This window comes from Corvus moneduloides, chromosome 19, assembly GCF_009650955.1.
Source record: "Corvus moneduloides isolate bCorMon1 chromosome 19, bCorMon1.pri, whole genome shotgun sequence".
Classification (NCBI taxonomy): Eukaryota; Metazoa; Chordata; class Aves; order Passeriformes; family Corvidae; genus Corvus; species Corvus moneduloides.
This window is the reverse complement of record NC_045494.1, coordinates 4,305,784-4,332,032: the sequence shown is the minus strand read 5'-3', so window position 1 is coordinate 4,332,032 and position 26,249 is coordinate 4,305,784. Positions and strand designations below refer to the sequence as shown.

Sequence of the window (26,249 nt, the reverse complement as noted above, 5' to 3'; positions counted from 1 at the left end):
CCCGCGAATTCAGTTCAAAGGCGGGGGGTGGGGGGGCGCGCGCCGAGCGCGCGGACCAACCAAACGCTTCCAGAACCATCCGCGCGTCACGCGGGGGCGGGGCCGATACTGGCCAATGGGGCGGCGCGGCGCCATTCCCGCGGCCAATGGGCGCGCGCGGGGGGCGGGCGCGCGGCGGCGGTCGGGCTCGGCAGCCGCGGCGCTGAGGGGAGCGGGGCGGAGGAGACTTGGCGGAGTTGGAGCGCGGCGCGTCCCCCCCCGCCTCACGCACCCGCCCCTCCCGGCCCTGCCCGCCCCGCTCGGTCTCCGTCCAGCCGGGGCCCGCCCGGGGCCACCCCCATGGCTCCTCAGAAGCACGGTGGAGGAGCGGGGCCCAGCTCGGGCTCCGCTGGCGGCGCCGCCGGAGGAGGAGGAGGAGGCGGCGGGTTCGGGGGTTCCGCCGCGGCGGCGGCTCCCGGCGGCAAATCCGGCGGTGCCGCGGGCGGCGGCGGCGGAGGAGGAGGCAGTGGGTACTCGGGCGGCTCCTCGGCCTCCTCGGCAGCGGCGGCGGCGGCAGCGGCGCTGCCCCCGGTGAAGAAGCCGAAGATGGAGCAGATCCAGGCCGACCACGACCTCTTTCTTCAGGCCTTTGAGAGTGAGCACCGGGTCGCCGGAGGAAGTGGGGGCCGGGCCGGCGGAACCGGCCCGGGCCGCCGCGGAAAGGGCGGGAGGAGGAGGGGAGGGCTTTGGGGAGCAGGGGCTTCCGGGGGTAAACACGGTCGGGGGGACGGAGGGGGGGAGCGGGGCCGGGGGAGGCGGGGGCCGGCGGGGCCTGGACGGAAGCGCGGGGAGCGGGGCCGGTGTGCGGGAGGGCGGCGAGAGGCGCCCGGGGCCCGCGGGGCGGAGGGCGGGTGTGAGTGGGTGTGTGTGTGTGTGTGTGTGTGTGTCCGCGCCCACCGATGAACTTGGTTCTCAGTAGCACTTCCCATCAGGCTTTCGGGGCGGCTGGTTCCCTTCCCTTCTCCAGCAGCCCTTGGAGGCTCTGGGCAGTGAGGGGCGAGGGGGCCCTTTCCTCTTTGGCCTCTGCCGTTCGAGCTCGTTTCAGGGGCATGACGCGATTAAGACTTCACTGTACTTGGTTTTTCTTTGTCTGGCAATAATTTTCCTGTAGTCGAGGTTTCGTATTGGAAATTGACCTTTGCGACCCAGGCATCCCCCCTGTGGCAGTTCCAGATAGGAGGGGAATCCCCTTGAATGCACTAGAAAGTTGTTTGTGGAAATCTGGTGTAAAAGCACAGTGGAGAAGTAAACTTAAGTTGTACTAAAAGATTTCTGTGCAGTTGCCAGGCTTTGAACGGAATTTTTAATGCCCTACTTGAAGACATGATCCTGTTTTGGGATTAGTGCTGTCAATGCTCACACTTGCTGTAGACAGTGACAGTGTTGGAGTTTATGGTGTCTCGAATAATGTGTGGCCATTTGAGTCTCAGCCCTTTAAACAACACTCTGTGTTCAGCAAATACTGTGCTGCAAATGGGTCAAGTGGCAAACTTAAGTTCTAAGAGCTTTTCTCAGTGTCAGTGCCCGAGGTGGAAAAAATTCTTCTGCCCGTGGCGCAGTGTGTCAGATAAGAAAAGCACAGAGCTGTGGAGGTGGGGGTTAGGAGGAAGCTACAGTGTAGATGTACGTATTTATGTACGTATATGTTAACCCCGTAATGCAAATATCATGGGAAAACTGCAGTTAGTAAATACTGTGTTAAAAAAATCCTAACAGTGTACTATTGAATCACGTTCTTCCTGACTGTTTTTGTCCTTTTTCAGGGTCATATGCTAGGAAAAGATAAAAGATTTATTTTAAGCTTTTGCTGAGTAATACAGACTTGTGAAATGTATGTCTCTGCAGGTTGAAGAGTATTTCAGAATTTTTCCACTTGGGAAAACTGAAGTTGAAGCAGCAATGTGTTGCCTTTAAATTAAATTACATCCTTGTGAATGTAGCTTAATGTTTTCATACACTAAGAAATTATAATTATGTCATGGGGGTTTTGAGACTAAAAAACCTGGGATGTGTTTTTCAAAGTTGTGACTACTCCGTATTTTCACTTTGTGGCAAAGTGCACATTTCTTAATTTCTTTCTTTCTTTTACCTTGATTTGAAAAATACAGATTTTATTATGATAATTTGCATTAAGCAGAATTTTACTGGCTTTCATCAGCCTTCTTAAAGGAAATACTGTGATCCTTTTAAGATTTCCTTCTCTATCAATAAAATACCTCTTTAATAATGGGTTCTATGGGGTCTTACATTCATAACTGTAGAAATAAGGCTTAATAATATCTTTAAAAAGGGGTAAAGGGTATAAAAAGCTGTCCTTTTCTACTTCTGATTGCGGAATTCCACACAATAAAGTTTCCAGCTATTTGAAATAAATGTTTTGCAGTCATATGAAAAGAAAATTGTATATTCTTTAAAAATAAACTTTGTTTTCTTTTTGTGGGAAATGGAGGCAGTGTTACCAGCCTTAGCATGGTCATCAATACATTGACCATTCTTACTTCTCTCCACTTGATGTGTATTACCAAGTCATTTATAAGTTTCTTGCTGATGTTACTTAGTGAAGTTGGCTTTTATTTCAGTTTAAATAGGGTGTATTTCAGCTTAGTTTGGAATTCTTGTTAGAAATAACCTCATCCAGACAAAACCCTTCTTGTCATGATTTAACTGAATTGGTTAAAACTGAACCAAAGGGCCTCTTCTTGTCTGTAGGCAAGTCTTGATCCTTTGAACATTAGTTCTCGGACCTGTTTGAGGTGATGCTGTGCTTTAGCGTCCATTTTGTGAACAGCTGAATTATCTTCCCTCCTTTTGCACTTGGAAACAGTAGCTGCTTTACTAAAAACAACGTTAATTTCCCACCTTAGAATGATCTATAATGGATCATAGTCAACTGGCAGTCCTTATTCTTGTTTCAGTACCTGCTGCAAGTGACCTTGGTACTTGCCAGAACTATAAAGCAGATACCAAATTGTCTGACTGTGTAAATGTATTGTGCTATTTTGGTATCATAGCAGATGTGTTCATTAAGTTCATGAAGAAAACTTGCGTGTATGACCATAGGTTGTGATACGTTGAGGTATTTATTCTGCCCTTTCATGATACAAGGCCTGTAAGAAACACATTTTGTGGAAAGCAAGAGCAGTCAGAGTTGAGTTGTGACCCCAGATTTGTAGTACCTTAAACAAATTGCTTTGTGTTGTAGAGTTGGTGAAGTAACCTTGAATGTAATAACTTGGAGTTACTTGGACGTTGTGACGCTTCACTTAATGACTTTTGTGATAATTGCTTCAAAGTAATCACCATACTAAGTTAGATACTTTTTATCATTATAAGACTGTCTTTCTGGAGGTGTAAGTTACATTGGATAACATGTGTTCCTTTTTCTTAGAACCAACACAGATATACAGATTTCTACGCACCCGAAATCTAATAGCAGTGAGTAATTGGTTTTATCACTCCTTTACTTTGCACTTGTAGAGAATTCTAATTAAAGGATAACCATTGTCTATTTTTTCCCCCCTGCAGCCAATATTTTTGCACAGAACTCTCACTTACATGTCCCACAGAAACTCCCGAACAAATATCAAAAGGTAAAATTGTTTTTGTAAAGTAATCCTAAAATGTTCACCAAGTAGCACAAGTCCAAAAAACAGTGGAGGGTGATGTCCTGTTTTCTTTTTGAAGAACATTAAAATGCATACTTCAGTGTACAGTTGATTTCTGAGACCTAAGAGATTTTTTGCAATGTTAAGTGTATGTGTAGCTTTATCCATGTGACTGCTGTTCATACTGGAAGTGTTCAGATGTGGAAAACTATCTGCAGAATCCTAACTAATTCTCCTATGTTGGTTTTCTCTTTTGGAAGAGAACTTACTAAAAAAAACCAAACAAAACTGTATTACATCCCAACTCTTGTAATCAATGGTGCTTAATCATAATCATATGAAACATTGTATTTTAAACTGTAACCTAACCACTTGTTTTTGAAAAAACCAAAACCCAAATACAAAACTATTGGCTTTGTTAGTTAGTCATGAAAGAATCCAGTAATTATTTCTGTAGTTATTTTAAAAGCTGGAAAATAAAGGAGGTCTGTTTATAGTATTTTACAAGAACTCCAGCAAATACTTTAAAAAGGTTGCTTTGAACTGGATACACCTGAGAGATGGGCTTCAGTTTTGATACTGCAAAGTAGTCATTCCTGTTGTGTGAGGTGCTACAGCTGCCTGTCAGTGGACCTGGAAACAGAAACACTGCAGAGGGCCAAGTGCGGTGTACATTATTTATTAGCAGAATCACAAGGCCCTTCCAGTTACTTCCCCTTCACTGAAAATCCTTTGTTACAGTTTAGATTTTTTTTTTGTAACCTGAACATTTAGTTTAAAATATTTTAGTACCAAAGTTCTTATCTCTTGGAAACAGTTGCTGTGGGACTTAAGTACAACAAATATGCAACAAAATGTAATTATGCAGACAATTCTAATTTAAACTTTGTATTTATATCTAAGGGAAGTAATATCTGCATGATCTGTAGATCAATAGAATTTGATTTATTTTATTATTTATTATTTTAATAAAATTAATTTATTTAAATTAGAGGAGCTATTTATGGCATTGTTTGATCTCTTGGATATTGTTTAATGTTCTTGCTATGAGTTTTAATGCCACAATATAACTACTTCTTATGAATCCATAACATACAACTTCAGATACTTAGGACAGGTAATGATCAGGTTTGGGGTTTTTTTTAAAATTGAAGTTGTAGCTTACTTTTTCTTACGAAAGTTACCAAAATGAATTTTTTGCTTATTTTAGAGTGAGTCAGAGCAAAATTTAAAGAAATTATTTTCAGGGTGTCTTGTTTTTTGTGGTTTGGTTTTTCTAACTAGAATGGTACTACAGGAAGTTCTTGCTTATAATTTAGATTAATTTATTATTGATTTAAATGTGTATGTTACTTGAAAGTGTTCTGTTGGATATCTGCTGTACTTGCTGGGAAGCAAGAGACAATTCTTTGCCTGTGCATTGTTACCCACTGTTCCAAATTCCAGTTGATTCAGCTGCACAAGTAATGCTTGGTTTCTGTTGGAAATGTACTGATTTTTACCAGTTCCCTTAATGTTTTGTGTTAGAACTGTGAGTTTAGCTGGGAGATGTTCTAATAACAGACAGATTACAGCTGTTTCTCTCAATAGTTCTGACAATGCTGACTTACTAAAATCATGCTGGTAATTAGGTCTGGGAAGATCAAGTAAAATGTTTTGGTATGTTTTCTCTATAAAAACACAATAATGCAACAGAAGTGAGCAAGCACAGTTGAAAGGGAAAAAGCCAGAAAGTAATTGTGAAGTGTGTTCCCCCCTGGGTTCTCTCTACCCTTTCCATGCTCAGTTGGTACTGTGGCCCTTCTCTTTCAGCATAGTTAAAACCAGAGAAGTTGTAATTTAAAGGTAGTTTGGACTGAGAGATTGGCAAAAGAGTCTGAACTGCACTTCCTGTGGGGGTTAGCAGGATCCATGTTTGCTGATCTGTGCTGGTAAATACTTACAGATATCCCCAAGATCTGAATCACTATTCTTCATTCAATAGAACTAGTTAAGATCTTGTTTTGGTGAAAAAGAGACTTTAGAAGAGGGAAAAGATCTGAACTAGAGAAGATCATCTTGAGGTTTATATTAAGAAAAATCTGTGTTCCTGGTTTCAGTATAGTGAAAATGTTAGTAGAGTTCTTTTTGCAAAGAGGTCTCTTCTGGAGCTGCATCACTATTAGCCTGCTTATGTGGACTATACACGTATATTAATTTATTCCCCTAGAACTCCTAAATGTTGCCATTTTTAAATTGCTGATAATTATTTTGATTGCCATTTCAGTAAACAGTTTATAAATAAAATATAAAGAACTAATCTCCAAACTTTATAGAACTTACTTAAAGAACAACAGTAACTATAGCTCTGCATCTTTTACCTCCGGCTCTATGATAGTCTGAGAAAAATGCCAGACAAATTTATCGCTTGGACGTAGGGAACTAAAACTCCATTTTTACGAGGAAATTATGTTTAATACATGTTTAATACTAAGAAAGTGTTTAGAAAGCCTAGAATGCTTAGATCATAGGGAAATGGTCATAAGGAATAGTTAATGGCCATGTGTCAATCTGGGCTAAAAAGGTATTGAAGTTGTTGCTTATTGGAGAGGTGATGGGCTTTGGTCAGCTGATACTTGATGGAGAGCTGAACTGGGCTTTGTGTCTCTGGGTCTGTCTTCAGGTGTTAGTATATTAGACCAAATGATGGTGTTGGAAAGAAGTTACTAATTGTTAATAAAATTACTTCACATACAGTATTTGGTGACAGTATTCACATACAGTACTTGGATAAAGGAATAATTGGCAAAACAATGGCATGCTATGATGTGACTTCTAATACTTTGCTAATTATTACTTTCCTTGTCTGGAATAAGAGTGGGTGGAGAAAGGAATGCACAAGATGCACATACTTGTTACACAAGTAAATGCTGTCTTGAAAATCCTGAGTGTGAGGAATGGTTATTACAAGAGCTTAATTTTGTCTGTTTTGCATGGGAACATGGTAACATAAATAGTAATTAATTTTAAAGGAATTTCTGCTCTTACAAGTTAACTTCAAAGGCAAATGTTTTTTATCAGTTGCTATTTTTAGTTTTTCTGAAAGATTTTTTTATTAGCAGGACTCCCATGTTTTGCCTAACCTGAGTCTGGATTTAGCAAAGGTTGTGCCACTCTTCTTTTTTGGATCAATAATGGTCACATGTTAAATACAAGTTGTGTCAGATGTTAGTATCTTTTATGGAAGATTGTTAACTTTCCCCCTTCTGGGATCATGTTTGTCTCTTAGCTGGTTTTTGGCTCGTATTCCAATCATGACATAACTTTGCTCTAAATCTGTTTTAAGCAATTCCTCAGTCTGCAGAAAGCCCTCTAAACTTACTGTTCTGCAGAACAGTGGCTGATTTTGATGAGCTGGAGCAAAGTGCACGCAGAGACATTTTTACCTTTGAATCTGAAACTTTTAATGAATTGCTCTGTGCCTAACGTCTCTTGATTTAAAGCTGAGGACAGCAATGGTCATTTTAATAATCCCATGTTTTAGTGTAGGTGAGTCAGTTCTTCAGTCTGTCATATGTGTGAATCTTGGGCTGAGCAGAGCTTTGAATCAGTGATTGTTTATTACACAAATCATAATTGTTTTTCTCCTTGTTATCTGAGTGCAGCCCTGTAGTTTTTGTTGCCCAATGTTGCTGTTTAGTCACCACATGATGTGTAACTCAATCATTCACGAGCATTACATGCTGACTGTGGACAGAGTGACATCAGTGTTTCTTCAGTCAGGATATTTCTGTAGACAAATGCTTCCCACTTCCCCAGAACAGGGTGGTGGTGTTCCCTCTGCAAGAAACCCAGTGTTCGGCAACTGTTTATGATGTTCTTACTCCATTTTTCTAAGGTATAAATGTAAAGGAAAGATGCCGTCAGATTCTTGAGTTGTCACTGTAGTCAGGTGCAATTTTGTGGGCACCTAGAGCCAAGCATTAGCTTGCCTTTAATGAAAAATAGAAAGACTGTTCTGTAACGTGTTGAATAACTTCTGCTCATGAGTGAGCTTTATTAAGCAATGAACGTGAAATTGTATGTATGGTAGAACAAGCTGAACATACGAGCATGAACAGACTGATGTCAGAATTACAGAGAGGAATGATTTGAAGTGATTATTCTCTGACATTTTTGTCATTGGTTGTCATCGTTCCCTGTTTCCTGTGAGTGTGCTCCAAAGGTAGCTTCAAAATTCATTGCTCTTTGCATTGTGTCCATTTAATAGAAATGTGTTGAGAAGTGAGGTTTTGGGTTTTTAATTAGGCTTTTAACTCTTTTGTCCTACAAAGTTTTAAGTGTTTTTCATTATTATTATGACCAAGATTAAAATAGTAATGACTGAAGGGCTGTTGCGTCAATTCCTGGTATGTATAAGTGTCACTAAAACAGGAAGATTTTCTTTGACAAAACTGAAATGTGGTTAAACGTTCATTGCAAGGATTTCAATATGTTGCTGTTAAATGAAACTTCTTATGAGCAGTAGGATTACGTTTACAAGGTCTGGGTTTAATTCCTTGTGTTATTTTTGATAGTGCTTGAGAAGCAGTTGTGTCGCTTATAACATGACCATGGTACTAGGTCTGAAGAAGTATATATGTGTCTAAAGGGTGTTTCCTGAAGAGAAGGCTAAAATAGTATATATAGACAGTTTTAGATGGAAAACCAAGTCAGAGCTCAGGCTGAATAATTGTTTCTGCTGTTAGTTGTGGGTTATAGTGGCTGTGTAAAACTATTCTTTTTGCTTTTTCCTTGCAGGAAGACATTCAAAGTAGATGACATGTTATCAAAAGTAGAGAAAATGAAGGGAGAACAAGAATCTCACAGGTACTGTCCTGCTGTATATTTATGTGTGTGGGCACAAATGAGCACATGCATGGGCTAAATCAAAAGTACTTTCGACTGATCGAGTGCAAGTGATAAAGAGTTATTACTAGAAGCAAGGCACTTACTGTTTGAAATGTTGCTTCCAGAATCTTAAAATGTGTGTATATATGCTGGTCACTTAACTTGGAGAAAAGCAGTATTGGGATAAACTTTCAATATTTGTTGTGGCAGCTCTTAGAATGTGTATAGAAACTTTAAATAGGTATTTGCCTTAACTTTGTTTTTAAGAGTGTCAGTTGTGTCAGTAACTAATCTGTGTGCATTGGAATTAAAAGTAAAAAAATGAGGTGGGTTTGGGAAAATACAACAAAGTTTTATTGCTTGGGGTTTATGTTGTTGAATACTTGCTATTTTTAACCTTTTCCCACAGTGTTTGCAAATCATTAGACTACTGCAGAGGCAGCTATGCTAGATACAGTGTAGTCTGAAACAAACATAAATTTTGTATTCTAAGAGGTTTTATGGATTTACCATGTATTATTTTTCTTAATTATATTTTGCTCCCTATATTGTTGTTAGTTGCTTTGTTGAAACAACATAGAGTATTGATTTGTGTGTGTTGTTTTTTGTGCTTTCAAAACTATCCAAAATGTGCTTTAGTGTGGAAAAGTAACCTGGATGAATAATGCAGGTTGGTGTAGTTATAGTCCTTTGAATGCTCAAGCTGTTGGGCACTTACATTGATCATCTCAGAGCTCTTGGGAATGTTTGCGTTAAAAAATAAGTGTGGAGTGTCAGGCTGTATCTGCCTGAGAAATGAAGGTGCGCAAAATTGTGTCTGGTGGTGTGGTGGGACAGTTGATGTTTTGTTCAATGTGTATTTCAGAACTACTAAGTGGTTTTGAGACTGTTTTTAATCAAGGTTTGTAAGTACTTGCTTTAAACTGAAATGTGCTCTGAATTTTGCAATTTGAAGTAAGATGGGTCTATAGTCAGCAGAATAGGTTGTGAAACAAAACAGATGCAATTATTATTTTGATTGCATATGTTATGAATTATATGGACTTGATGTAACTGATAATCTTTATTTCTAAAGATGAAGGTTCCCCCTGCAGATTCTCATTACCAAGATTAAAATACTTGTTGGTTTGGTTTTGTTTTAATCTGTACCAAGCCCATGGTTCAGGGTGAAATTCTAGACAATTTCCACCAAAACTGAACTCTGTTGCTGATGAATGTCCAACAAATGTGTTTACCTGCTTGTGAAGGCAAGATCTCCTGTCTTCAGGCAGTGTTTTTCTACTGTAGTGTTAAATTTTTTTTTTTAACATAGTAAGTCATAGAGTACCCAGAGAGAATGAGTCTGTAAAGAGAAAACTGGTGTTCAATTCTGCATCAACTGCAACTGCTGTATCCAGGCAGTTTCCAAGTTAAAAGGATGGACTGAATCATTAGAGTTCTGTACTGAACATTAGTGAAGTGGTAGCTGTGAGAAGAAAACACTTATTTATTCTAACATTTCCTTTTTTTTTTTTTTTTTCTTTCTCTATTTAGCTTGTCTGCTCATTTGCAACTTACATTTACTGGCTTCTTCCATAAAAATGGTATGTTTGCCAATTCATTCATTACACTATTAATTTGTATAACACCTTTGAAATTAGTAGAGATACGTGAGGGGAATATTTGAATGTTTTTAATCTCTGGTGTTTGGATGCAGGTTTTAATTTACTTGTTCAGCCTGTCTCATTAGTTATAATTCAGTAGTGCTTTAAAAATGTTGTACTGTAATTGTGATGTTAAGAAGGTAAGCCTTCAGGGTTTTAGTCAGAACAGTGATTTTGAGAAATACTTTAAGTCATTATCCATTCAAACTGAAATAGACCTTGAGGAAAGTGATTCTTTCCTGAAGAATGTCATTTTCTGGGAGTGTGTCTTTGGTGTTTGAAGTAGCTTTAAAAAACCCCACAGCCATCAAATAGTTGGAAGATTCCATGCTAGTTTAAAATAGAAGTGTAAGAAAAAATTTTGTCAAGTCTAGAAATGAAGGGAAGGCCATGTCAATGATTATAAAAGCCATGGAAATAATAGTTTAGTGACTTCAAGTCATTCCATGGTGTCTTTCAAGCATGTAAGAATTTGCCTCTCAAAATCGGAATATCAGATTTCATCGACCAGAATGAGGAGTTCTATTGCTCTGAGAGCAAAAGCTGTTTGTCCATTAAAATAAAACAGTATTTCTAATTTTTTGGTTGGCATTGCTGATCACACTGCTGGCAGCAGCTACCTTGAAGATTCCAGGCTCTAGGAAATTTATTGTGCAGTCTCTGAAACCAAGTCTTAGTTTCTAAGACTTTTTTTTCAGGTTCTTTCGAGAGTCCTTTAGCAGCTATTGTGCATATATTTAACTTTGCATAATATTTGAGATTGAAGGGGGATAATTTTGTTTTATTTTCCTATCTGATAGCATCTGGATCTTAAATTCAAATTTCAGGTTTGCAACCTGTAAAGAAAAAAATTGGAAAAAATAATTTGACTCATCTGTAATTAGTGTATTCTGACTGTCCTTAAATCTACCCATAACATTTTTCTCTGTTATAAAACATAGCACACTTGCTCTTTTAAACTTTAGAGATCAGCTATGCCTTTTAATCTGTTAATATGAGAATAATTAGGATATATTCTCAAGTGGAAATTTGCAGTAAGTTTGGGGAGAGTTGAAACTAAGAATGTGGTTAAAGGTCTTTGTACCTGGGAGGTGCCTGTGGTTAAAAAGTAATTACAGATGGATTTATATTGTTGAATAGATCTTCACTTTTTCAGAATTTAAAATACTTTTCTGTTTAGATAAGCCATCACAAAACTCAGAAAATGAACAAAATTCTGTAACTCTGGAAGTACTACTGGTGAAAGTTTGCCACAAGAAACGAAAGGTAAAAATTATTTCACAAACTATTTATATACATTAAAGCAAAATGTTTACCTGCTTCTGGAATATCCAGGTAACATTGCCATATAGTGATGCTGTATAGTTGAAATTAGTCTTTAAATTTAAGAACGAGTGTATTCAAGTTGTTTTCTATTGGATTTTGCACAGCTTTTTGAGAAATGAGTTTTAAAAAGCATTTAACGTTGTTGATTGAATTAAGCTTGTAAATCACATCCACTCACTGTGAATTTCAGCCACTTCTGGTTTTACCTCAGTTTTTGTGTGTCACGTCATTAAACTGTTCATTTTGTTGTGATGTCCAGAGGCTTAAGTAAACCAGGCAATCACAAAATCATAAAGTAGTCTATGCCTTTTAGAGTTCAGGAGTAAAAAGGAACAAATTGTAATTGTTTTGAATTCCTCAGTCATCTGCCAACTCTTGTCTCTTTCCTTGCTTTTTCTGTACCTGTGTTTTTTATTTTGATCATTTCAGTTATTGCAGGTTTTAGCTACCATGATTCATAAGCAATTTTATATTTATTTTTAAAGCATCTTTGAATTTGCTTGCAGTTTTAGCTGTGCTTATTTTACATCAGTTGGCAAATTATCTTCCCAACTATGAGAATATGGGAGGCTTAGTAATGCTTTAGGTTTTTACCAGAAAGGGAAAGATTTGCAGTCAGAACTATGTGTTCTTCCCTAAGAATGCTAGGCTGATTTGACATGTTTTTAAGAATTGATGTTGTTTCTAGCCAATTTTGTTAATTGTTATAGTATGGATAAATATGGTGAGATCAGGAGGTGCTGATTGTTATTCCAAATGTTTTGCTTCAAGCTTCATATTTAGGCCATCTTGTCTTGTTTTCCCAATTCTACACAATGTTCGATGATCTCTTTGAGAGGTACTGAATATAATAAATCCCAGATGAGTGCTTCTTTATCTCACAGATAGCACAAAGTGCACTTTGAAATATTGCAAGGAGAAGATAGGAATCCCTTGAAATATATATATGTATCCTAAACATTTAATTTCTTCAGGTAAACAGAATTAAATTAGTGTTAGTGACTGTTTAACAATCTAAGTGCCTCATGTTAGTGTTACTTTAATCACATAGAGAAAGATGGCTGCTGCCAGAAGGGGTTATAGAATGCCAATTTTATTTACACTTAAAAATATCTGGGTTTGCATTTAAAATCTGGGATTGCTCCAGATTTTTTTATTTATATCTGTTACAAGGCTTATTTTCAAAAGTTGGCAGAACAAGTACGATTAATAAATGACGTCAATTTAAATAATGTCTTTACTTTGAAGTCTAAAAACCCAAACATTATCTTTCTTGTTTTGCTGCAGGATGTCAGTTGTCCGATAAGACAGGTTCCTACAGGTAAAAAGCAGGTGCCTTTAAACCCAGACCTCAGCCAAATAAAACCAGGCAACTTCCCATCACTTGCAGTTTCCAGCAATGAGTTTGAACCAAGCAACAGCCATATGGTGAAGTCTTACTCATTGTTATTCAGAGTCACTCGCCCAGGAAGGAGAGAATTTAATGGACTGATCAATGGCGAAACTAATGAAAACATTGGTAACTTCAACCTTTAAATCTGCTTTTGCAAGGTTTATCTTGTAAGCATGTATAGAGTCATCTTGATGTGCAGTGTAGGTGACGCTGTGACAAGGGCCAGTAATAACTGAGTGACTGAGCTTTTATTTGTTTGCAGTCTCTTTTTAGGGGCTGAAATTCAGCTGGTAGCTAGAAATTGTGCTTCTGGTTTTTGTAAATTTAACACCAGTTGTTACTAATGTAGTGGTGAAGGTGTGAGGCAACACTGTTAAAAGGTGAATAGTGCAAGAGAGCCCTGTGGTCACTGAGAGTGTCATTATTCCTCTACCAACACTGACTCACTGTAGGTGCTGTCAGTATCTCTCAGCAAAACTAAATGACAAGCCAATAGAGAAAATACCCCAATAACAAATTTTTAAAAGCTATTTTCTTAATCTTACTGAGATGTGTTACAACACAAATGTTTCAGCCTTGAAAAGTGCATGTAGGATGAAAAACTTTCTCACTATTTTATAGCTACAAGAGGAGGAAGATCAAATCCCAACTTCTTTATGCTGACAGAATAATAGGATGAAACTATAAATACATGAGAACATACCTAAAATATGATTACTGTTAAGCTAAGTGCTCTTTCTATTGCATTGTCCTTCTCTATTGTATGGCACATCTGACACCATCAACAGCCATATTTGTGACTGCATAGAGACTGTTTGATCTTTTGAATCTGTGCTTATATAATGATTGAATACCATATTTCTTATGTGCAGATGTCAATGAGGAGCTTCCAGCTAGAAGAAAAAGAAACTCTTCAAATCGTGAAGATGGGGAAAAGACATTTGTAGCACAAATGACTGTTTTTGATAAAAACAGGTGATATTATTAAAAACAATTCTATTAGTCATTAGAAGTTTGTTTGATAATAAACTTAATACGTTCTTTGTTACAGTGTAGGTTGTATTTGGCTGCATTTTAGTTGTTATTTACAGTAAGAACTTCAGCTTGTTATGTTTTTCTAAAAAACCTGCAGGTTTCATAACACATTTTATACTGAAACCCATTCAGTGATTATTGTAAATAATTCCCATCTGTGAACTTGAATATTGTCCTGTTAATTTGCATCTGTTTGTCTGTTCCTTGCCAGTTTTTGGCAGATGTACTTTCTGGGGTTCTGTTAAAGATCAGTGACAGCATAATTTAAAAGAAAAACAAAGAAAAGTTCTCTGAAATACCCTTACTGCTTACATTCTGTTGCGTGCCATAATTTTCTCCATGCCCAGACCGTTGCTGATGTAGTCACAGGTCTCATTCTGCCAGCAGCTAGAGAGGACGTAAGTTCTCCATTACTACAGGACAATCAAACAAATTGTTAAAATTGTAACAGGCTTACTCTGTCATGTAGTTTAGTTAGTTATTATCATGATACTACTTAAAGTATTTCAAAGAAGGTGGAGTGGGGTGAACTCCTGTGTCAATAGCTCAGAGCACTCCAGATCTAGTTCAAAAGATAAGGACCAGACCATTTCCTGGGTGGACATTTTGGTTGTTTGGTTGGTTGTGCTGCAAAGGATCATAGTGCCAACAGCCAAAATACAGTACAATGAAAATAAGACCTCTTTCTGTGGCAAATGCAGGTCTCAGGTAAAGGTAGGTATTTAGATGATTTCTTTATCAATAAAAATGGAGCTTGAAGAAAAAGCTGCTTTAAACCAGTTCCAACTAATTCTGACAAAATGGTTATTTATCCAAATAGGGTTTTAGAAGTATATTTTGAGAAGAGTTTGGGTTTTGAAGAAATATCCTTTTCTAATATATATCTTAGAAGTCTTGACAATATTTTGTTCTTTTCTATTACTTAATTCTACTGGAGAACTTGAATATGCTAAACACAATAGAAACCATTAGATGGTTTTGTAGTGATGATAAGCAAGGACATTCTCAGACATGCTGTTGTATAAATGAGACTGATTTGCAGCAGAACCAAGTCATGCATTAAAATGTTTATATGTTTGGTTTAGTCTTTAACATTTTTCTTTGTTATGGATGATGTTTGCCTAAGATTCAGACCTAGTCAAATAAATTTGCCTGAAAATACGCCTTTAGGTTCATGGAAATTTAGTTACTGTGAAATAGTGCATTTTAATAGGCAAACAATAAAAAAGAGCTTTTTTGCACATAATGGGTGTTTTGTCTTGACAGACGCTTGCAACTTCTGGATGGGGAATATGAAGTGGCCATGCAGGAAATGGAAGAGTGTCCCATTAGCAAGAAAAGAGCAACATGGGAAACGATTCTGGATGGGAAGGTATGGATTGTTTTAGTGGCCAAGAGACCTGTCTTCACAGGAAATAATTCTCTTTGGAATGTATGGACATTTTAATTTAGCTCTCAGTTTAGAAAGCTTTGGCTACACTGGATCCTTAATACAAGTAGATGGCAACTACTGTAAGTATGGCAGCTGTTTTCTTTTCAGTGACTTCTGAATTTCTGACCTAGAAAATCAAGCAGTTTAAATGCTATTCTAACAAGTTGGACATATCAAAAAGGAGCAAACTGCAGAATATTTAAAGGGGAAGAAAGAGGAACCCAGACCTTTCACAGGTGTGATCTTATGTACATACCTTAAGAGAATGCTGATAAAATGTAGTGATGAAGAGGATGTATCAGTGTAGGAGGAAGGGTTGAGAAATTGTTGACTGAGGTGAATCAACAGTCAGTGACTCTATGTACTTACATAGTCATGCTCACATGTCCTGGGAGAGTATGAGTTGTAAGTGATTGAAGAGAAGAGGATTCCAGATAGTTGCAGAGTATTTGTATTTCACCATGATCTTATAATTATGAAAAAAGCAGAGATGATCCAAATTATATAGTAAAAGTACAGTTATAGGCTCAATTATCCTGACTAGCCTTTAACTGGATTAAAATAAATTACATCAGTCTACATTTTGTGAATATTTTCTCATTATTGTTTTTGTGAAAACACTTACTCTCCTGGGTTTTTTTTTTTATTTCCCCCACTCTCCAGCGGTTGCCTCCGTTTGAAACATTTTCTCAGGGACCTACGCTTCAGTTTACTCTTCGTTGGACAGGAGACACAAATGATAAGTCTACAGCTCCTATAGCTAAACCTCTTGCAACACGAAATTCTGAAAGCCTCTCTCAAGAAAACAAGCCCAATTCTGTTAAGCCTACTCAGACTATAGGTAAGCAAACTTTGGTTTTGCTGCTGAATAATCATCTGCTTAGCCCTTGTGTGCTTAGGGCTCATTGGTGCAGCTGCTTCAGGTAATTCTCAACAGGAAAAAGCAAAACTGAGTGGACTTTGTTGTATCCTGTATTTTGTAAATTTTTTAAGGTTAAAAACTAAACATCAGGACAATATTGAAGTGATTATATACAATGCTGGTAAATCCTGCTGTGAAATACATTGGGAAAAATCCATCAGTAGGATTTTTGGGATTATCTGGTTTGCCCTACTCACTCCAGTTACTGTTCTGTAAGTTTCTGGATTTATAGGTGCCCTGGTTTCACGCAGAATACAGTTAATTCTCTTCTCAGTGGCTGGTATAGTGATGTGTTTTGGATTTAGGATGAGAATAATTTTGATAACACTGATGTTTTAGTTGTTGCTAAGCAGTGTTTAGACTAAGTCAAGGACTTGGCAGCTTCTCACACCACCCCACCATCAAGGAGGCTGGGGGACACAAGGAGCTGGGAGAAGATACAGCTGGGAAAGCTGACCCAAGCTGTCCAGAGGGATATTCCAGAACGTATATGGAATATATATGTATATGCTCAGTATAGAAACTAGAAGGAAAGTTAGCCTAGATGCCATTTTTATTTTTTCTCACTCCCAGCTGTTTGTGACTTTGGATTAGAACCTGGTGTTGGCAGGTAAAGCTCAAGGACATCTGGAAAACTTAAGTTGTACAGAGAACAAAGGCTGCACCTGTTGTTTCAACAGCTATGAACACATCTAGACTCTGGATTGGCAGCCAGTTCACTTGAGAGTAATCAGCATTTCCAAGCTTGTAACTAGATTGGGACTCAGATTAAGGAATCTTCTAGGTCCCTGTTGTAGAAGTGATTATCTGGAGTGCAGTGGTTCTGTCCCCGGGCTTAGTCTCTGGGGTGTTGCAGTGAGGCACTACTAGTGAAGAGTTGATAGTGCTTCGGGGAACTTGTCCAAAATGGCATTTCAGTCTGAGTTTGGTGAAGTTTTGGAGCTGGAGTACTGACAGCAAGGGAATTACTGTTATGAAAAAAGCACTGCTTTTCCAAATGTAGTTTTTATGCAGTTTTGTTGCAGTAAATGTTGAGAAACGTAATGGTGAGACTTCCTAAGAGTGGTGATTCTTTTAGAGCTTTAGTGTGATAAAAAAGTGAGAGCAAGAAGAATTTTACCCTACCTGTGCAGAAACCAATGTCTAGAATGATCCCTAATATCCTCAGCCAACCTACAAGCGTCTTTCTCTTTGGAAAGAGTACAAAAATATTTAAATAAGACTGATTTCTGTGTCCTGACCCGAGTATTTTACCTGAGCTAGGGACTGCAGACACTTGGGTTTCTTGCATTAGGATGAATGGCTGACAGTGCATACAAACATGAAGTAGTTCCAACAGAACCTGCAAGGTCTTCAAACGTTCGCTGTAGAAATTGTTCTGCTTTCTCTTTTCTTCCTTGTACCAGGCTTCCTTGTGTTTTAGAGTTTCTTGGAGACCTGTATTGTAATTTGTTAGGCAGGTTTTATCCTCAGACTTGCAAAAGAAATGAGAGCTGAGTTAACTAACTCTAGAAGGCGTGTGGTAGTTTACTGTAATAAATGTAGAGACAGTAGGAACGTGGCAAGACTGCATTGCTAATGTAAACCTCGAACCCACTTTTTCTTCTATCGGAAAAGCTAAATATTCCAGTAAATTGATAAAGTTACAGCCAGAGCACCCTTCCCAAATAGTACAGCCAACTCTTACACACAAACATATTGTAATGTGCAGCATTGTAGGGTATTTATTATGGTTCTGCTGTTTGCGATGTCTGAATACCACAAGAGTGAAAACAGTAGGAAACTTCTATCAGAGATTCTGATAAAGACCCAGTACTTTCCCAATGGTACATAAATTTGGTGTTGTCATTTTACTTTGGCATATTTCCCAAGGCAGACCAGTGGAATAAAGACATCAAAGACTTTCTAAATATGGCAGCTTAAACTTCGCTGTAATTACAAAGTTCTGAAAGTAACTGAGCCATGGAATTGGGATTTCTCTGATGTGGTGCAGGCTAAAGAGTCAGACCTTCTGTCTTTTTCATACAGAAAGAAGATAAAATTTCCATTCTTCTCCAAAATACTAAATACAAAATAAATGCATCTTCTAGAAGTTAGGTTTTCCCATCTTTTTCACAACTCAGAAGCAAGCAGGGTCATTATTTGGTTTCTCTTGAGGGCAGATTTATAAACCTGCTTAGTTATGTGGGGTTTCTCATTGATTGTATGAAATCAAATACTATTACATAGATTAAAGTGTACAGAAGAGATTCAGAAGCAACTGAGCAGTACCATTACACATGCAAATAGTAAGTGTTCAAGGGTTAAAGTTTCAGTTAAATATTTTGTGTGTTTACTTACATTTCTGCTGTCTGTTAAGAGACTGGTGGAACTTCTGAAATCGAATTTAAGTGATGTGTTTGAATGCAGCAGTCTGAAGCAGGGATGGTTTTAATTTCCCAGCCTCACCTGCTTTTAGCAATATATAAAGAATTCTCTGCTTAAATGGAGTAAGAAAAAGGTTACTTTTTACCTGACCATTTTTAAGTTCTTTGAAGGATTCTCCAACACTGGATATAACCTTGTGTTAGAAGTGGGTTTGCCTGTAGGTTTGTGAAGGAAGCTGAGCATCCAGACTTCCTTGCTGCTGGTAGGAGCTACTTATGTCAAAGGACAATTGAGTAGCTTGTTTCCTTCAGCAGCAGTGCTCTTCTCAGAACTTCCATACTTGGGTAAGAAACAATGTTTGTCTGTTCCTCTGCAGCAAAGAAATGTGTGTCTACATGTGGTTTTTTTCAGCTGTGAAAGAATCCTTGCCGACAGACCTTCAAACAAGAAAAGAGAGAGATGTTTTAAATGAACCTCGACAGAAGTTGCGAATATTTTACCAGGTATTGAAAATAATAATTAGAGGGAAAAACTAGAATCTAAATATTGTGTGGAATTAAAATGTTTGCTTGGGAGCTGGGTGGAAATTTCCATTTGCCCTTTTAGAGGATGCCTTAAAGAGTCTTAGATTCACAGACCGAAAGCCATTCCACAGACTACTCTTTCCAGAAGTATTTTAGGAAACTAATCTTCCTGGGGGCACATCTGATGTTCCGAAAGACAAAGGACATTCCTTGTTAGACATCTGGAGGGAGACAGGTGGGTCTCCTATAGGAAAAAAAATTCTTGAAATACCAGTGTTTCAGTACACTGAGCTGATGTAGTGTTCCCAAGATCTAACTATTGCTGTCAAGGTCTCTTGTAATGATGTCCAACTTGGTTTTGAGGGTTGGAAGTTGATGAATGAAACTCATTTGGTGCTAATTCTGCTCTGCCTGTTCCTTTGTTTGCATCAGTTCCTTTACAACAACAACACGAGGCAGCAGACCGAGGCCCGCGACGACTTGCACTGCCCCTGGTGCACACTGAACTGTCGGAAACTCTATAGTTTACTCAAACATCTTAAACTCTGCCACAGCAGATTTATCTTTAATTATGTTGTAAGTAATTTTTTGTAGTTTAGCACTATGAAGCACTGTACAGTCTGTCACAGATACTACAAGTGCAGGGATTCTGTTTCCATCTTAGTAAGTTGTAGGACTGTATCTACAGGTTAGAAGCTGCTTTCTGTGAATGTTTTTGTGTTACGTGGAGGGGAAATATTGTGGGTTTGATTTTCTTTCTTTATATATATAAAAGTGCTGACCACTGGAGGCTGAATTCTGGCTGTAGCTACTGCTTTTGCATCAATGTGCTCTTTGATGTGGAAAGCAATGTAATTAGGTTGGAAGTCTCTTGAAGCTCTAGGAAGTTCAGAAGTGTACTTGCTAGCAATCTTTTGCTATTTTCCTTAATTTTATAATTAGTTCTGGGTGGTTTTATGTAAAACAGTAAAATAGTACAGAGCAAGGAAGCTTTAGTGTAATTTGCTTCTAGAGATGAAAAATTATTTGGGTGGTCTGAAAGGAAACTTGGAGCTATATCAGGTTATTGACAGGTGATATTTAAGGTATTCAGAATTTAAAGGTTACTTGTTTAAACCTCTTGATGCATTGTCATTACTGTCTGAGTATTTGCAATTGTGCTTCAGTATCATCCAAAAGGTGCTCGAATAGACGTGTCCATCAATGAGTGCTACGATGGCTCCTACGCAGGAAACCCCCAGGACATCCATCGCCAGCCCGGCTTCGCCTTCAGCCGCAACGGGCCCGTCAAAAGAACTCCAATCACACACATCCTGGTTTGCAGGTAGGGAGCTGGGAAGCAAGCTCTGTGTGGGGATCACAGAATCAGCTAGGCTGGGAAAGACCTTGGAGATCATCAAGTCCAGCCTATGACCTAACACGATCAACTAATCCATGGCACTGCGTGCCACATCCAGTCTTCTTTAAACACCTCCAGGGACAGTCACTCCACCACTTCCCTGGGCAGCCCATTCCAGTGCCCAACCACTCTTTCTGCAAAGAATTTTTCAGCCTATAAACCAGATTTGTGAATCTGTAGGTGCATATACACAGTGCTAAATTTCACTGTTATGACTAACTAAAATGTAACTGAAGGATGATAATGTCACCCATGATTTTTCTATGTTTTTCCAGATGAGATAGCTATTCATAACAATGTAGCTCTCTTTAACTGCTGTACCCTAAGTCTTTTCTTCCCCAAAAGGTGAAGTTGGAGGGTTGGGTCATGAGCTGTTGGGTTTTTAATGGGGATTATTTAATTGCTAGAGACTTCCCCCCTCCCAACATTTTTGCAAGCTAGAGCTTAAAATAATTTGTATTAATCACTGACAGTTCTCAGTATTTGCATCTCTGATGTGATGGTGACAGCAGTAATTTCTCCTTTGCCAGGCCAAAGCGCACGAAAGCAAGCATGTCCGAGTTCCTGGAGTCTGAGGACGGAGAGGTGGAGCAGCAGCGGACGTACAGCAGTGGGCACAATCGGCTCTACTTCCACAGCGACACCTGTCTGCCCCTCCGCCCCCAGGAGATGGAGGTGGACAGTGAGGATGAAAAGGACCCAGAATGGCTTCGGGAGAAAACCATTACTGTAATTATTCCATTTGTACTGAAGTTATTTTAAGTGGATTGTGGTTTTTAAAAGATGATCTGCAGTTGTTTTAGGGAACAATGGGGCATATGTTGCAAAATTTCTGCATTTTAAAAGCAGAAAATTTTGCTGGAAAACTGTTGATGGAAATAAATGGAATCAAAGTTTGTTTTTTCAAGTATGCCTTCAGTTTGCAAAGTTGGTTCAGTCCCCTTGTGTTCGAACAAGTTTTCGTTGTTTGTGGCTCCTTTTCTCCTTCAAAGAGGAGATGCTGAAATCAGGAGCACACAGTTTGGGCTATTTATAATAAGGATATAATTTATCATCACAAATCTCTACATGAAAAGACATTTTTTAAACTTTTTTGACTGCAGAACCTGAATTTTTTCTATATATTTTTGTGTATAAGTTGAATTTTGGGTATGCTTTCACTACTTGGCAGCAGACATGCAGTTCTGATGGGTGTGTTTGTTTTTTTTCCTATCCTTCCTCCCAATCTCCAGCAAATTGAAGAATTTTCTGATGTTAACGAAGGAGAGAAAGAAGTGATGAAATTATGGAATCTTCATGTTATGAAGCACGGGTATGTTATTCTGCTTAGTTTTGATACAAATAAATTATAGGATACATTTGGTTGATCATTTTGCATTGCAATTCACTAAATACTTAAAATTTAGTTGTCTCAGTTGTTTAGGAAAGGGTCATTAAAGGATAATTTGTAAAGCTTTTCAGAGTTTAAGCTTTTAAAGAAGTTCTTGTGCCTAGTTGCCTTTGGGTTTTGAAAAGAAAAAATACTGGACTCTGTAGTAGCTGCTCTCTGCAGTTACATTGATAAATCATGTTGTAGAGTATCTTTTTGTTTTTGAAGATGTTCTACTTGCGTAATGACAGTTTTCTTATTTGACAGGTTTATTGCTGACAATCAAATGAATCATGCCTGTATGCTGTTTGTTGAAAATTATGGACAAAAAATCATTAAGAAGAACTTGTGTCGAAACTTTATGCTCCACCTGGTCAGCATGCATGACTTTAACCTCATCAGCATCATGTCCATAGACAAAGCTGTGGCGAGGCTCCGAGAGATGCAGCAGAAGTTGGAGAAAGGAGAATCAGCCTCCCCGACGGACGAGGAATCTTCCGAGGAACAAAGTGGGACAGCAAATGGATACAGTGAAAATACCATGAGAGAGAGGATTTCAGAAGTGGAAAGCATCTCAGGTGTCACAAAACAGAGCAAGAAGCAGAAGCTCTGAAGTCAAAAGTCAATTGTCATTCAACGGACAAGCATTGAAGTGACATTCTAGGGTGCATGAGCTCTATAAAGAATTACACACAGAAATACAGAGATTCCAAACAGGCACTGCTGGATGGAAATAAATGATTTCAACAAGGATATTGTTTAAACAGGGTTTTTATTCAGTTACTTATGCAAGTACTACATGTATATTGGTTTTGGTGATGTAATGACAATATTCTAAGAGTCTGAGCATGAAGAGCAATATAAAAATCTTTTTGTAATTTTAGTGTAATTAGTGTCTTAAGAACTTTATGGAATTTACATAATTTAAGTATATGTAAAACCGTTTTTATATTAAGATTTTTGCATCTGTATCTGGCTGTTTTTCTACCATGAAGTTGTGAAATATTAGGGAAAGGGGATTGGGATACAGTTTCTGCTTTTCTTATTTAGAAATTCTCCAGTTAGCTTTTTGTGAAAATAGCGTCTGACTATTTACAGTTTAACCTTGATCCTTGTATTTGAAATCATTTATCAATTGATCATGTTACAAATCAATTTTTTTTACACTAAAAATTGTCAGAGTTGGCGAACTTAGCACTTCCTTTGTCTTGTGCCTGTTTGGAAAAGATCTTGGCTTTTCACCTTCCAGACACAGTGAAGTACCACCTTGGCTTTTTGAGGTTAACCAGCAGTTTGGGTTTCGTGGATAATTCTGATGTATTGATCGCCCAGTGTACCATTTTAAACTTGAACATTTAGCTCCTTTATATTTTTATTACACATTTACACAGCTACAGAAAGGATTTGGGTGCAGCCCCTCATGTCTGGGGTCGCCCGTCCTGGGGTGCCATGCTAAGGCCAGAGCCTCATGTCCATCTGCAGGCGCTGTGTTGCCAACTTCCCGGGAAGTTCTTGCCTCAGCACAGACTGCAAGGCCAGGCCATGGGTTTAGCTTTGGCTTTCGAGATGCCACTCTTGAGGGAAAAATGCACTGTAAAATTGGACCAGAAAATGTGTTGCACTTCTTATGTAAGTATTCTGTGATGTATTGTATTCAATACAGATACTAAGATGCTGACTAAACTATATTTGAGCAGTTTTGCACTGCTGTTAACACATTTTATGCATACGTTTACAGATTTTTTCCAATGGAAAGTGGTTTCACTACTGGTACAGTATCAGCACCGAAGGGTTTTATTCCAGCAAGCACTGTGGTTGAGTGACATCACCTCAATTTTTTATTATCCTTAAAATATTTCATTTTTCATATTCTTTATTTATAAAGGAACAATGCTGCTGTAAATACAGGTATTTTTTGTTTTTTATTTCATTCCATCACCATGAGATGCAGTTCCCTATTTGTTGAAGGGGTATATAAGCTTTCTAATGGTGTCTTCAGAAATTTATAAAATGTAAATACTGATTTTGATGGTCCTTAAGATGTGTTTAACTGTGAGACTATTTAACTAATGGTGTGGATGTGATTCGTCATCCAGTATTAAGTTCTTAGTCACTGATTTTGTGTACAAAATAGGAAAGAGGGAAAACTGCAGCTTTTCATTACAAACTTCATGAATTGCCAGCTCTCTGAGTTTTAGCAAACTCTAATTATGCCTCTGGATAGTACATCATGCATTTCTCTCTGGCTTTAATTTGCTAAAGCTGTGCACATATGTAAAAAAATAGATTATTTTAGGGGAGAAGTAGTTCTAGAATTATTGCTTATGTCATTTCTTAAGCAGTTATGCTCTTAATGCTTAAAAGAAGGCTAGCATTGTTTGCACAAAAAGTTGGTGATCCCCCCAAAATAGTAATGAAATTACTTCTGTTCAGTAAACTTTGTATGTCATGTCAATTTATAATAAAAGCTGAAAAAATCCCCTTGTTTTCTATTTATAAAGATGCCTTTTCTATTTGTACCTTTGAAGATGCCATGTAAGCTGGTTAAAAAGAATTTGAACGGTACAGTAGATGTAAAAACAAACCCACCCCCCCCCCCAAAAAAAACCCAAAACAAGTTAAGCTGTTTAAATGAACCATTGTTTTTCATTAAATGTTTTATTTGAAATCAGCTTTTGTACATGAAGTTCAGTAATACAAAATTTGCCATGATGGGTGTCCAGTCATTCCATGTGCAGAGACCTCAAGCAGCACCTCTATAAACTCTTTGCATGACTTTTAAAATTTGGATATGTGTTCTTCCTTTGCCAGATTGTTACAGCTCTATTTAAGGTATCTCCATAAATTTCCAGGGTTTTAGCCAGATTTTAATAACTTTCATTCTCCTTTCTTGGGGTAGAGCTGAATACCTGAGATAGATGTGCAAGTTGTACTTTACTGTGCAGAACTGCAATTTATAGAAGTGCAAGTGACACATGCCACTTGTGTTGGCAGTAACAGAACTAAGATGTGGTTTTACATGCAAGTGGCTAATTTTTCAGACATTTTTAAAAGTATTTGGCTTATATGAAGTCAAGTTTAAATTGGTGTCAGTTGAAAACTCCATTCATCTGGGACTGCAGAGGATGGATGCTCCAGGTACTGTGGGACAAAACAAGTCAGGAATTGCATTGCTTGGCCAAGTCGTGACTGTGGAATGGCAGCCACTGGAAACCTTTTTCCATGTTAGGATTCAGATCCTGAAATGCAGGATGTGCCAGGTGGGCTCTGCAAACTACCTTAGGCTGCCATTGAGCTGTGTGTTCTTGTCTCTAACATTGTCCAGATTCTCCTAATCTGGCCTTCAGCGTGCTCATGGAAGGTTTTAATGTTTTGTAGTTGGTGATCACAATGGGTCTGTGAACCCCAACTTGGAACCTAACATGATTTCAGTATTAATTCAGTGCATTAACTACTCTATTCAAAAGTAGGTGAATTGTTAACCTTCAGCCCACATTGCTTGGAGTATGTCTTGAATTTTGAGGGGTGGGGTGAAGATTCACTGCTTCATTCCAGGCAGTTACCCATGATTTGAACTGTTCTGATTATTTATCTAATCAACAGAACAAAATTCCCAAACCATAGAATCCCCCAAACCAGAAATTTGATTTTACCTTTGGGAATACAGGAGCCATTCTGTGAGGGCAATTGTGACAGTGTCGTTCCAAGTTAAATACTTCTTAATTCACAGAAGTCTGGTGCCATCATTGACAAGTGGAGATGTTCCCTGTTACAAATCTGGCTGTGGTTTCATATCCAAGAAAACAAAGGCTTTGGAGTGGGTAAATCCTCCCTGACTAACCTGCAGTTTTTAGGCTGCTTGATTTGAGAGTGACGCTGCAGCTCTGGAGGAGAAACACTTGGCATCTTGTCATGAAGAAAGTTCATGTGAATGGAGTATTTATGAGAGAAAGCTGCCAAGTCAGCAACTTCACTTACTGGTTTCACAAGCTGTTTTTCCTTTAAAAGAGACCAAAGAACGGGAACAGGCTCCAGGTAAAGCAGAACTAAGGGAACTAAGTAAAGCTGTGTTAGTCCAACAGGGACTTCATTTGAAGGTGATTAAATACCTCTGCTGCTGGCCAAAAACTACAGATGTGTAAGAGTTGCACCACTGAATGCACCAGTAAGAGATGCGAACAGTAAAATGGAGATGAGACAAATCAGACGTGGTGGAATATTGAGGGGTAGTTCATAGATGCTTTAACAAATTTTATTGAAAGAAGGGGAAAAATATTTTTGTAAGATATGTCAGTTAAAATCTGGATATAAAGGTAAGTGCACAGG

The 26,249-nt window shown here is 38.4% G+C and overlaps 1 protein-coding gene across 1 annotated transcript; it reads left to right on the top strand.

The window, feature by feature from the left end:
- Positions 1 to 189: 189 nt before the first annotated feature.
- On the top strand, positions 190 to 24,507 carry SUZ12 (SUZ12 polycomb repressive complex 2 subunit). The gene is made up of 16 exons (XM_032128563.1): positions 190 to 634; positions 3,428 to 3,474; positions 3,565 to 3,629; positions 8,424 to 8,492; positions 10,047 to 10,096; positions 11,337 to 11,422; positions 12,770 to 13,001; positions 13,748 to 13,850; positions 15,177 to 15,282; positions 16,006 to 16,183; positions 19,043 to 19,134; positions 19,588 to 19,731; positions 20,322 to 20,479; positions 21,085 to 21,283; positions 21,787 to 21,866; positions 22,191 to 24,507. Exons 1-16 carry the CDS (start codon positions 340 to 342, stop codon positions 22,534 to 22,536), a joined length of 2,250 nt encoding a protein of 749 aa, XP_031984454.1. The 5' UTR covers positions 190 to 339; the 3' UTR covers positions 22,537 to 24,507.
- The last annotated feature ends 1,742 nt before the right edge of the window (positions 24,508 to 26,249 follow it).

Bases quoted from the DNA above. Each gene is read 5' to 3' on its own strand.
- SUZ12 (XM_032128563.1), top strand. From the start codon at position 340: ATGGCTCCTCAGAAGCACGGTGGAGGAGCGGGGCCCAGCTCGGGCTCC. The intron at 8,493-10,046 runs GTACTGTCCTGC...TTCTCTATTTAG, and splicing joins GGAGAACAAGAATCTCACAG to CTTGTCTGCTCATTTGCAAC. The intron at 10,097-11,336 runs GTATGTTTGCCA...TTTTCTGTTTAG, and splicing joins TGGCTTCTTCCATAAAAATG to ATAAGCCATCACAAAACTCA.